A 10,799-nucleotide genomic window follows, 5' to 3' on the forward strand; every position below is an offset into this window, starting at 1 on the left:
ACTTGTGTTCATGGAAATGTATATATCAGCTGTGTTTGCTACGAAAATATTTAGATTAATTAAGATCTTTAGTAATTCAATAAAAATGGGGGGAAACAGTATAGAAAGTAAACATAGATACCAGAGACAGTGTGGGAGGAGAGTGGGAGATGGCTGAGGGTAAGAGATAGGGAATCAAGGATGGAAGGAAGGGGGGGGGAGCAAAACATACAAGAAACAAGAAATGGAAAATTATTTGTTGACAATAACATGTATGTTGATATGCTTGATTGAGACAATATACAGTGTACTCTGGATGGAAAATCTCATTTCATATGCTGTAATGATGTACAGTGAATAAACGTAAACAAATAAATTTAAATTAAAATAAAGAAAATTTAAAAAAAAAAAGAGATGGTACTGGGAAAGTTCTCAGATTAGGTTACATGTAAGCACTTACTTGAATGAAATGAGAGAAGGAACAATACAGACATCTGAGAAAATAACGCTCCAGGTGCAACAGCTATACAAAAGCATTGGGACTCAGTGCATTAAAAGCTAAAAAAGAGGAAAATGCCTATAATGCATAATACAAAAAAGGTGTAGCCAACTCTTGGAAATTGACTTGTATAGGCCATTCTATTGTTTAAAAAAATTGAGAAAATGTTAAAACAATTTTATAATAAATTCTATTAATTTCTAATATGTGCACATATTTTACAACACTGGTAAAAATGTTACTCCACAGTAATCAAAACAATTTTTATGTATGTTTGTGCGGCCCACCTTGTTTTTCATATCTTTAAGTGAGGTAAATATGTTTTAATAAAATATGTATAGTAATTTTTCAATCTGTCAATTAGAAGATAATAAAATATTCTAATTTCTGTTTTCTAATAGCAATAGATCAATACATCTCTTTTAATCTTTATGTCACTGTCTTAGTCCACTATTGTGTTGCTAACAGAAATACCTGAAACTGGGTGATTTATACAGAATAAAGGCTTATTTGACTTATAATTCTGGTGGCCAAAAAGTGCAAAGGTGTAGGGGATGGCATTAGGCTGGCCTCACCACATGACTGATAGAACAGAGAGGATAACAGATATGTGCAGAGAGAAAGAATTGGGGACAGCCATCATCCTTTTACAACAAACCATATGTGTGACTAGTGTGCTGGGCATTTGCTTTTCAACAATTTGAGTAGCTGACATGTAAATATTTTCTCCAAAATATTTAAAACCATACTGTTTCTGTTGTTATAGAGTCACAAAATCATACAAAATTATAAGAAATATTTTGAACATTATCTTTAAAATGAAGTATTTTGAAATTTTGAAAGTTGTTTATAAACTGTCAAGAACTATGGAGCATGAGCTAAAATTTTTTGATATGTAATTATGGAAAAATGTAAAAATAAATAAATAAATGATAAAATAATATTCAAGAAAAAATTAATATAAATAAATAAATAAGAAGTAATCCTTTTCCATGAGAGCAAGCTAAAGCTCATTTAGTCTCTTCAAACAATATAGATACATTCATGAGAGTGATGCCTCTAAGATCCAATTACCATTTATTAGGCCTCAACTCTTAAAGGTCTTGCTTGGTATCTCCAAAAGCCATTACACTGGGGACTGAATACCAAAACATGAACCTTTGGAAGACAAAGCATTTTCCAAACCAAAGCAGTCACTACGCTTCCTGAAACAATGCCTTCAATTTAAGAGCAATTGTAATTTAAAATAATTTTAATTCAAACTCTTAATCTTCCTCTTGGTTGTAAACATTAAATTAAAATCTCAGGGCTGGCAAGGGTCAACCAGTTGGTATGGCAGCTAAGGCAGTTAGATCTCACCTGGCCAATGGCATGGTTCAAGTCTCAGAACAGTGGTTTGAAAAACATGCTGGACACATGTGTGTCCATGCCCAAAATCCCAAAAGGGGAAAGAAATGAAGAAGGGATTGAGGCATGATTGTCTTCCATAGGGGTTGCTTTCTCACTTTCCCTTTTCCTCTCTCTGTTTTTCTCTGGTGAACACACATAGCCTCTAGCAAATTAAAAAAAAAAAAAGTCTTAGGACTGGGTATAAAAAAGAAATGATTATATGTTAAAATGCAGCCTACTCTAAACACAACAGGCTTGTATGTACTTGAGAAAAAGGAGAGTTGAACTGAAGCTAAAGAAACAGTGACCATGCACACTATTTTCACTATAATTAATGCTTATAATGAAGAAAACACACAGAGCTATCAATAGATTAGCAGTTGGAACTTTTGGAGTTTGCTTTCTTGGGATAGAAATTTATAGAGCCTCAAGCTGCTTTGTAGCTTAGTGATTAAGGGTGCTGGATCCCACATGGCTGACCATGGTTCAAATCCCGGCCCTAGCAGCTTGAAAAGGGTGAGTATGCATTCATGAAAAACAACTTATCTATAGGATGTTAAGAGGCCATCCATTTGGCAAAACAGTCAATTCTGGAGTCAAGTTTATAATCCATGGATTCAGAGTCCAAGACTCTTACATCGTCACAGTAAAATGTGCAATATTAAAAGTAAATTCTCACCTTTTGGAGAGTGTTTCCATATAATATGTCGAAAATTCTCATAAATTACATTCATCCAACTAAGTAGAATCCTTTCAGAATTAGAATATATGTTGCTGGACGCAAAGCAAGGATTAATTTTTGATGGATTTCGCACATTTATGGAAGGCATATTGTTGGTAGAATGTGGTTTAAGCCGGGCTAGAACCAGAACCTGAAATTGGTAAAGAGAGAGAGAGAGAACTTTAACTAGAGTTGAGTGGAAAAAAAACAAATTGGTGTTTGGAGAATAAATAACAAGTAGATAAATAAAAGGAGCAGCCAATATTTTCTGGTTCAATGTATCCAATCAGGAGTAAAAGAACAAATCAGATATGTCCCACTAATGCTCATTTTAAATTTCCAAACTTTTGCTTTTATAGCCTTATAGTATTTACAGCATTTAGTCTATAAGGCACCACACTATATAATTTATGAGAAAAGAATTATGATCCAATTTACAAAAAAAACCCTGTATTTGAAGACAGTTTTGTTATTATGCAAATTAATGTAAAACATGTCTTTCTTTTTCCTTAAAATCTCATGAAAGTGAAAAATTTTTTTAAATTGGAAATCAGTGTGATAATTATCAATAAACATGTCTTTCTTTTTCCTTAAAATCTCATGAAAGTGAAAAATTTTTTTAAATTGGAAATCAGTGTAATAATTATCAATAAATTGATTTTGACACTGATACTTACTGAAGAGGTCTGTTTTTCTCATTTATTTTTTATTTGCAGTTAATCTCTGTACATCTTTACAGTGTACGACATGTTTTTCCCCAGCATGAATACAGTGCCTATTAGTCAAGTCAAAGACTGTATCATATACATTGTCACCAAGGATAAACTTTTATTTTTGTGAAACACAAACATTTTTGTGTTTCTAAGATGAAAAAGTCTACGAATTTTGACATATTTTTATTATATAGCATAAGTTTAGTATATTCACATCATACCACCATTCATTATACATGTACCTCATTTTTTATTATGAAGCAATGCATCTGGATTTTAAAATAATTAAGCAGTACCAAAATTAGTTAAGAATGCAGTGCCCGATCAGTGGAGAACTATTGCACGTAGCTGACAATGACACTTCTCTAGCCATTTGTTACAGGTTGTGGATAAGATGAACAGCTTGTGATCTAGTATCTTGCAATTACACACACACACACACACACACACACACACACACACACACACTCACACACCAGTATATGTATGTATTTTATATAATACCAATATATTTTGCCAATATATAAAGTGTGTATGTGTGTGTATATATATATGTGTGTGTGTGTGTGTGTACGTGTGTGTGTATGTGTGTGTGTGTGTGTGTTTATTTTCAAGACTTTTGTAATGAAAGAGTCAGAACGTCAGTTTACATTACATACACAATAAAAGCTCAGTTCCTTGGTTCTTCTCAAAACGTGAATAGACATTTCTCCAATAGCATGAATGTGAAGACCACAATTTAAGTGGCATGTGCTGTAGAGAAACTGTTGATACTTTGTCCACATCCCCACAGCATTAACCTCCCATATTCTGAAGGCTGCTTGGTATGAACACCTACAAAACTCTTCTAGATTGATTGTTTTTCTGGCACATAATAGCACACACAGCCCATAGAAGGCAAGTCAAGAATGCCATAGGAAGCCCTGATCAAAGATGTTCAGTAAACTACTCCAGCTTCCTCATCACTCAGTTGGAATAAACCCAAGATGTGTTTTACAGTGTCTCCCATAGATCTCCATGGAATTGAGTGTCAGTTGCTCTCAGTAGAATCTACTTGAAACCTCATCCATTACTGGCTTCATTATATTCTCTGTTTTAATTATCTACTCTACTATCCACGCTTCTTGGGCTTACCTTTGAAATAAATTATTTGTACTCAAATCCTTTACAGATCCTTACAATATACTTTCTAGGAAAATCCAACCTAAGACAAGTACTTTCATAGTCAAGTATTTGTTCATTATAACTTTGAGAAAAATGTGCTCACTTCTTTATGTAGTACATATCTATGCTATGTAGTATCTCAAATAATGACAGTTTAAAAATTAAGACATCAAGGAGAGTTACCAATCTGTCCTTTTCTTTGCCACTATCAGAACTATTTTAAAATTTCATCTACAAAATCCATTTCTGAATGTTGAGTGTTTATCTGGCATGTATTTAGTCAGAATCTACAAATGTAAATTACAACATTTTAGCATGTTTGATAAAAGCTTGACAGAACTGCCTTCTTTTATTTTGTCAGTTATGTGATCTAAAACTCCTAAATGTCAATGTCATATACCATAAAAAATGTAATTAAAAGCCTTTGAAAAGGAGCCTCACCCCTTTCAGGGAATATCAAATAATGAATCATCTAAGTACAGCTGATGAGATAATTGCATGGGGCTTATTAACCTGAGCTACCTCATGGTTTATATGTCATCTGTCACTGTGACTCAGCACATGAGACAAGATGTGCAAGTGACCCTTGACCAAGAATACAGATTCAGTGTTGGGCCTACATGAAACCTTTAATATAGGAAGAGTCTCTTCTCTAAGTACTTAATTCTATAGCAGTGGTTCTGAAACTATCAGTGATGAAAGACCTGTCCATTTTCACTCTGCGACAGCATTCTTTTTTAAATGTATAAAATACATTAAAATAAGTCGCTCTAAAAATCAAATGAAGAGTAAAAACATATACAAAGTGCAAGACTCCATCACATGCAAATCCAAATACACCTTGGACAAGAAGTATTACTTTTTGTTACTTGACATCCAAACCACACACAACATAAGGTGAAGGAATAGAATGAAGGTTACAGAGGCCAGAATGCCTTGTTAGCTTTGCTGGCTAATCAAGGAAATGTCAGCAAATCAGTTTTAGCATTCTACACTCAGGAAATTCTTTCCTGCCCTTGCAAAATGTTGTTAGGATATGACCATTTTTGTGAAAGGTCTGATTCAAGCGTAATGTTAGTGATGCTAACAAAGTAAACATACAGGCTGCATATAGAAGAGAGTCCTTGGCACTCCTTATGACTTCACAGAAGATTTTAAAGACTTAAAAGTAATGGCAAAACTACTATAATCCTATCTACTTGCATATATGGAGTGCTAGCCCATCAATGCCATGTGCAATTATAATTACACATACAATTTGCTCTTACATTTGTCTGATTGTTTCTCAATTACAGTTTTTTAAAGTTATATGTTATCTTAATTGATTATCATATTAAGACAGATGACAGATGATAATTTTCTTCTTTTCATTGTACATAAAAATCTCTAGATTTTTTTAGACTTACGGATGTCCGATGGTTTAACCTTTAGGTGTAGTCTCTTTACACCATTAACTCAGGGAACTTATACTAATATGTTTATAGAAAATGTAAGTTAATTGAAATTCCAGATGAGGATTGTGTACTAGACCAAGCACTCACGGCACATTATCAAGATTTTGTTTGATTAATGAGTGATTTCTCATTAACTTCATGGTACAGTGCATGACTAGGAAACTGAAAAGACCTAAGACTAGAAGGCTTCCCTGAATCAAAATGGTACATGCTCATTAGACTCTGAACCACGTACTTCTAAACATATATTTGAAAAAGAAAAATCTGTCATTTAAGCCACTGTATTTTTTAATCTTTTATAGCAACATTGTCTACACTTTAACCAATACACTATTCATGTGGATTAATTGAAAAATAAGCAGCAAACAAGAATAGAAATGTTACCTTATATATCTGAAGTAATACATCTGTCCATGCCCGTTTACTCCAAGTTTCAAACTCAGTCATTTCTATAACAATAGAACACGTTGCTGTAGGTGCACAGGAACTCACAGGCATGGTTTTAGTGGTAGACTTTAAGAAATAAAATGTTACAAGATTAATTAACTTGCAAGGCAGATACAAGTCCAACAGTTTACTTAAGATATTAAGTTTTTGTCCTTTTAGGTAACATTTGTGCACCCTTGGAAAGCATTTATTTAGAACCCTAAGCCCCCTGTGAGAACAGTAGGAACTATTGATGCAGGTAACTTTCTGAAACACATAGTTCTTACTTTAGATCTTAGATTTATTCACTCAGTGTACCTACTAGCTCATTCTGTGGTAGAACAGGCACCTGACTCCTTCTCAAGTCACGTGGTGAGTTTAGTGACAGTGCCAGAACTACAGCAGAGTTGCCTGAAAACCTTTACATTCCTCAAAAACTATTTCCTACCTCGATAGGTTTCCATAAGATGAACTGTATGTTTTAAGAAATCTAGGTATTTCTTGCTTAATTTCTCTTTATTCTCTCCCCAAACAAAAGAAGGGCAATGGTGAAATTAAACCAGTATTTTCTTAGAATAAAATTTACATAAGCTTATATCACTCTTCATTTGTAAACGGCCCCAGAAATACAATTACTTATATATTTAAGAAAGCCAAATAGTTATTTTACATGAAACTCCACAGATATTTTTATACAGATGGACCACAAAAGAAAAGGAAGAGCTGTCCAGAGAGGCATAAGTCTTAGAATATTTTATACATAAAAATAAATGGCACTAAAATGAAACATTCTACAGACACCAAATACCAGCAAATTCAATAATAACAGTGTAGAATATTCCTGGAAAATATATTATTTTACCTTAATTTCAATCCACCTCTTATAATCTTCTGTTTCAAGCAGAAATTCTGGCAGTACATAAGAAACACATCCTCCTTGAGCACTAAAATTAAAAATGGAAACCCAAATGATGATCGTATAGTTAGTATATTACTCACAGTCTGTATATTATTTATACTTGCCTTTTATTTAATTATTTCAAAAAAGTCATTTCTAAATTTTATTTTAATTTTCAAATTTAAAATTTATATGATTAATTTTTTACAAGTTCCTTTACAATTGAGTGTACAGAGTATTTCTTTAAATTTTATTAATGGGAAAGAACTTAGCAAGTGCCTATATTTATCCTCATTTATACTTACATACTAACAAAATACAGAGAGTTATGTGAGTTGGTCTTTGTGGTCAACACAGTAACCATTTTATTATTGTTATAGCATAATATTTTTAAAAACTCTGGAAGAAATTAGAATGAAATAAGACATTTGAAGAACTTGGAATACTTTCTTGTACCCAAAGCGAAGGAAGGATTTCAGGAGGAAGTGATCATGTCTATCAAATGCTATAGAAAGCATAAGGCAAACTGTGAGGGAACTATTAAAATGAAAGCATCTTGAGGAGAGAGCCCACATGTTATTTATTTGAGTATTCTATAATGTCCAATAGAGAGCAGATTCTTGGTAAAATATGAGCATGAATAATGCATTTTTGGGCTGGCTCCTTAGCATATAAAATGTACTACTCAAGAGAAGCCAGATCTCACATGGTGATCACAGTTTGAATCCAAGGTCCAGTTAGCCTGAACCATGTCAGGCATGTGCACAAGTATCCAAGATTTGACGAACTGGAGGACTGGAAGAAGATGATCATAGAGTGAGCAGACCCTAAAGAGGGTACTCATCTCTCTCTCTCTCTCTGATGTCTGCACATTTCCTTTCTAATACATTTTTTAAAAGAATGCATTTTTGTATTTATAAGACTGACACTACTATCAAAACTTGTTTCACTCATTTTATTTTGAACCTTAGTATCTCAAGGGCTAATTTATCTTTTCATAAGACCATATTTTCATTCATATTTGTCAATAGATTTTATGTTTGGTCAGTATCTTTTTTTGAGAGTTGACCTTCATAATTGATTTGATTACACTTTTACATGTTTGGTTTTCTATTTAATGGTTTTTTCTGAGTTTTCATTGACTAGATTAAAATACAGGTAGATACAATAAATTATTAAACTCTAAACTTAAATCTCCAAAAATTAGTTTTAAAAACAATTCTAACAATCTCTAAAAATGAGTTTCTTAGGTATTATAAAAGTAGATATTTTGGGACCAGCAGGTTATGTCACTGGACTCCCATGTGGTCGACCGCAGTTCAAGCCCCGGACCCGGTGGCGTAAACTCATGCTGGGTGCATGTGCATGCATGCCCAAGATCCCAAGAGGAAAGTGGAGGAGAAGGGATTGTGGCATGGCCATCTCCCCTGGGGGGTGACTTCTCACTTTCTGTCTCTATCTCTCTGCCCTTCTGGCAAGCATGCAAGCCCTATAGTAAAAACTTCTTTAAAAAAATAGATATTTCACTATAGATATTTAGCAAGTACTAAAGTCCTCACCTACTGTGTCATCAAATTTAAGTAGGGAAGCTAATCACATTTATGATTATTTTTAATTTTAAAATATCTATTTCCACAATGAAACATATGCACATATCTTGGATTAATGACCCAATTTTAAAGACCTCATTGGAACTTTCTAAATGTTAAGTAATTTTATCACAGTCAACATATCTTAATAGGTAGGTATTTGCTGATGAATATTAAATAAATCTGAATGACTGGGCTTTAATGCCAAAACCATCCTTCCATACCTGCATCCTCACACAATAAAATGTCAAAAAAGAAATGACCCATGATAATGGCAGCACTACTGGGAACTATGCCAACAAGAGTACACAAGAATAGTACAATGTCGCAAGCACCATAGGCTTTAATGATACTATCACAAAATTATTTGATTTCTGTAACATGTATACAATAAGGAATTACTTAGGAATCCAAACTTCTTTCTTTTGTGCATAGCTAATATTCCAGTAGATTTTAAGAATGCAACTAACTTTCTAAAATAGATTCATTTGAATTTTTGTCTTATTAAACTTGTTTAATTTATTGAATCAGTCATTAAGGGTCAAATGTAGACAGTGGTAAAATGACAAGAAAAGTCATGTGTTTTCTTTTTTTTAATGTTCAAAATATTAGTTATAATGTTGTCTGTTGTTCTATAACAACAGAGATAGTATGGTTTTAAATATTTTTGAGAAAATATCTACATGTCAACTACTCAAACTGTTGAAAAGCAAATGCCCAGCACACAAGCCACACATAAACCTTCTCAGTTTAGGCCTGCCTACCAAATATTCTCTGATATACTATTTACTAGCAAAGATCACTCTCTTTTTCTTCCTTCAAAATATTCCTCAAGATAATCCTCTGGTTGTGGTTGCTCTTTTGCAATCTCTACTGATTACAATGCTGGGCTGGAAAAGTCCAGATTATTTTGTGTTACGAATTCTTTCATATACCTTCTCTAATCCTCTCTGCCAGGAAGAACAGTTTATGGTGCCAGACCATCTTTCCAAGAGCTTCTGTTGGCTTACTTGAGATCTACCTCAGTTCCATAGATTTTTTTTTGAGAAGTTTTTGCTATATGGCGAGTGTGACTGCCAGAAAGACAGAGAGAAACAGAGAGACAGAAAGTGAGAAATCACCCCCCACCAGGGGGAATGGCCACACGGCAATCCCTTCTACTCCACTCTCCTCTCAGGATCTTGGGCATACACGCATGCACACGCACCTAGTGAGAGTTTAAGCCACTGGGTCCAGGACTCAAACCACAGTTGACCACATGGGAGTCCAGCGACACACCCATTATGCAAACTGCTGGTCCCCCTTAGTTCATAGATTTCTGGTTAATCCTCAGATATGACATTCCAGTCAAAGCCCTGTCCAATAATGAGTATTTCCAATTTCTGATTCAATGTAACAGGTATTATTAAACTTATGCAAATAACCCTTCTGCCACAAAATAAGAATACTCCCAAATATTTTCCAATGCCAGAGGAATCAGGAAGGAAGAAAAGTTTATGTTTCTCCTTAAAGAAATGAACAAACAAGAAGAAAAAATATTTTAACAAGTTGCTGAATCTATCAACATCTCAAAAGAAAGCAAAATCCCTTAAATTGGAAAAACAAAGCCTACTTTAAAAATTTCAGTAATGTTATACTTAAAAGTCATAAAATTCTATTTCAGTAGTTCAGTCTTATGTTCAATCCCTCTTCTGCTGAATCTGCAGTGTTACTGTGGTCCGATCTTTCTATTTAAACCCTGGAAGTTAACATTCAATGTTATTATTGATATTTCTTGTCCATAGCATTAAGTTGGTCATTTTCTTTTTTTGTTTTTGCTATAGGGCACGTGTGCTTGCCAGACAGACAGAGAGAGACAGAAAACGAGAAATCATCCCCTAGGGGGGAAGGCCACGCCGCAATCCCTTCTCCTCCTTTCTCCTCTCAGGATCTTGGGCACGCACATACTCACGCCTGGTGTGAGTTTA

At 33.9% G+C, this 10,799-nt stretch overlaps 1 protein-coding gene across 1 annotated transcript in view; it reads right to left on the reverse strand.

The window, feature by feature from the left end:
* Positions 1-10,799, reverse strand: part of LOC114004649 (cilia- and flagella-associated protein 47-like) — a 52,765-nt gene that overhangs the window by 39,202 nt on the left and 2,764 nt on the right. The window contains exons 2-4 of the mRNA XM_027765699.1: positions 7,208-7,289; positions 6,304-6,432; positions 2,547-2,739 (exon numbers count right to left, since the gene is read on the reverse strand). Of these exons, the coding sequence (XP_027621500.1) occupies positions 2,547-2,739; positions 6,304-6,432; positions 7,208-7,289 (404 nt within the window). The remainder of the gene's footprint in view (positions 1-2,546; positions 2,740-6,303; positions 6,433-7,207; positions 7,290-10,799) is intronic.

Source organism: Tupaia chinensis, unplaced genomic scaffold (genome assembly GCF_000334495.1).
Source record: "Tupaia chinensis unplaced genomic scaffold, TupChi_1.0 Scaffold139466_1, whole genome shotgun sequence".
Lineage (NCBI taxonomy): Eukaryota > Metazoa > Chordata > Mammalia > Scandentia > Tupaiidae > Tupaia > Tupaia belangeri.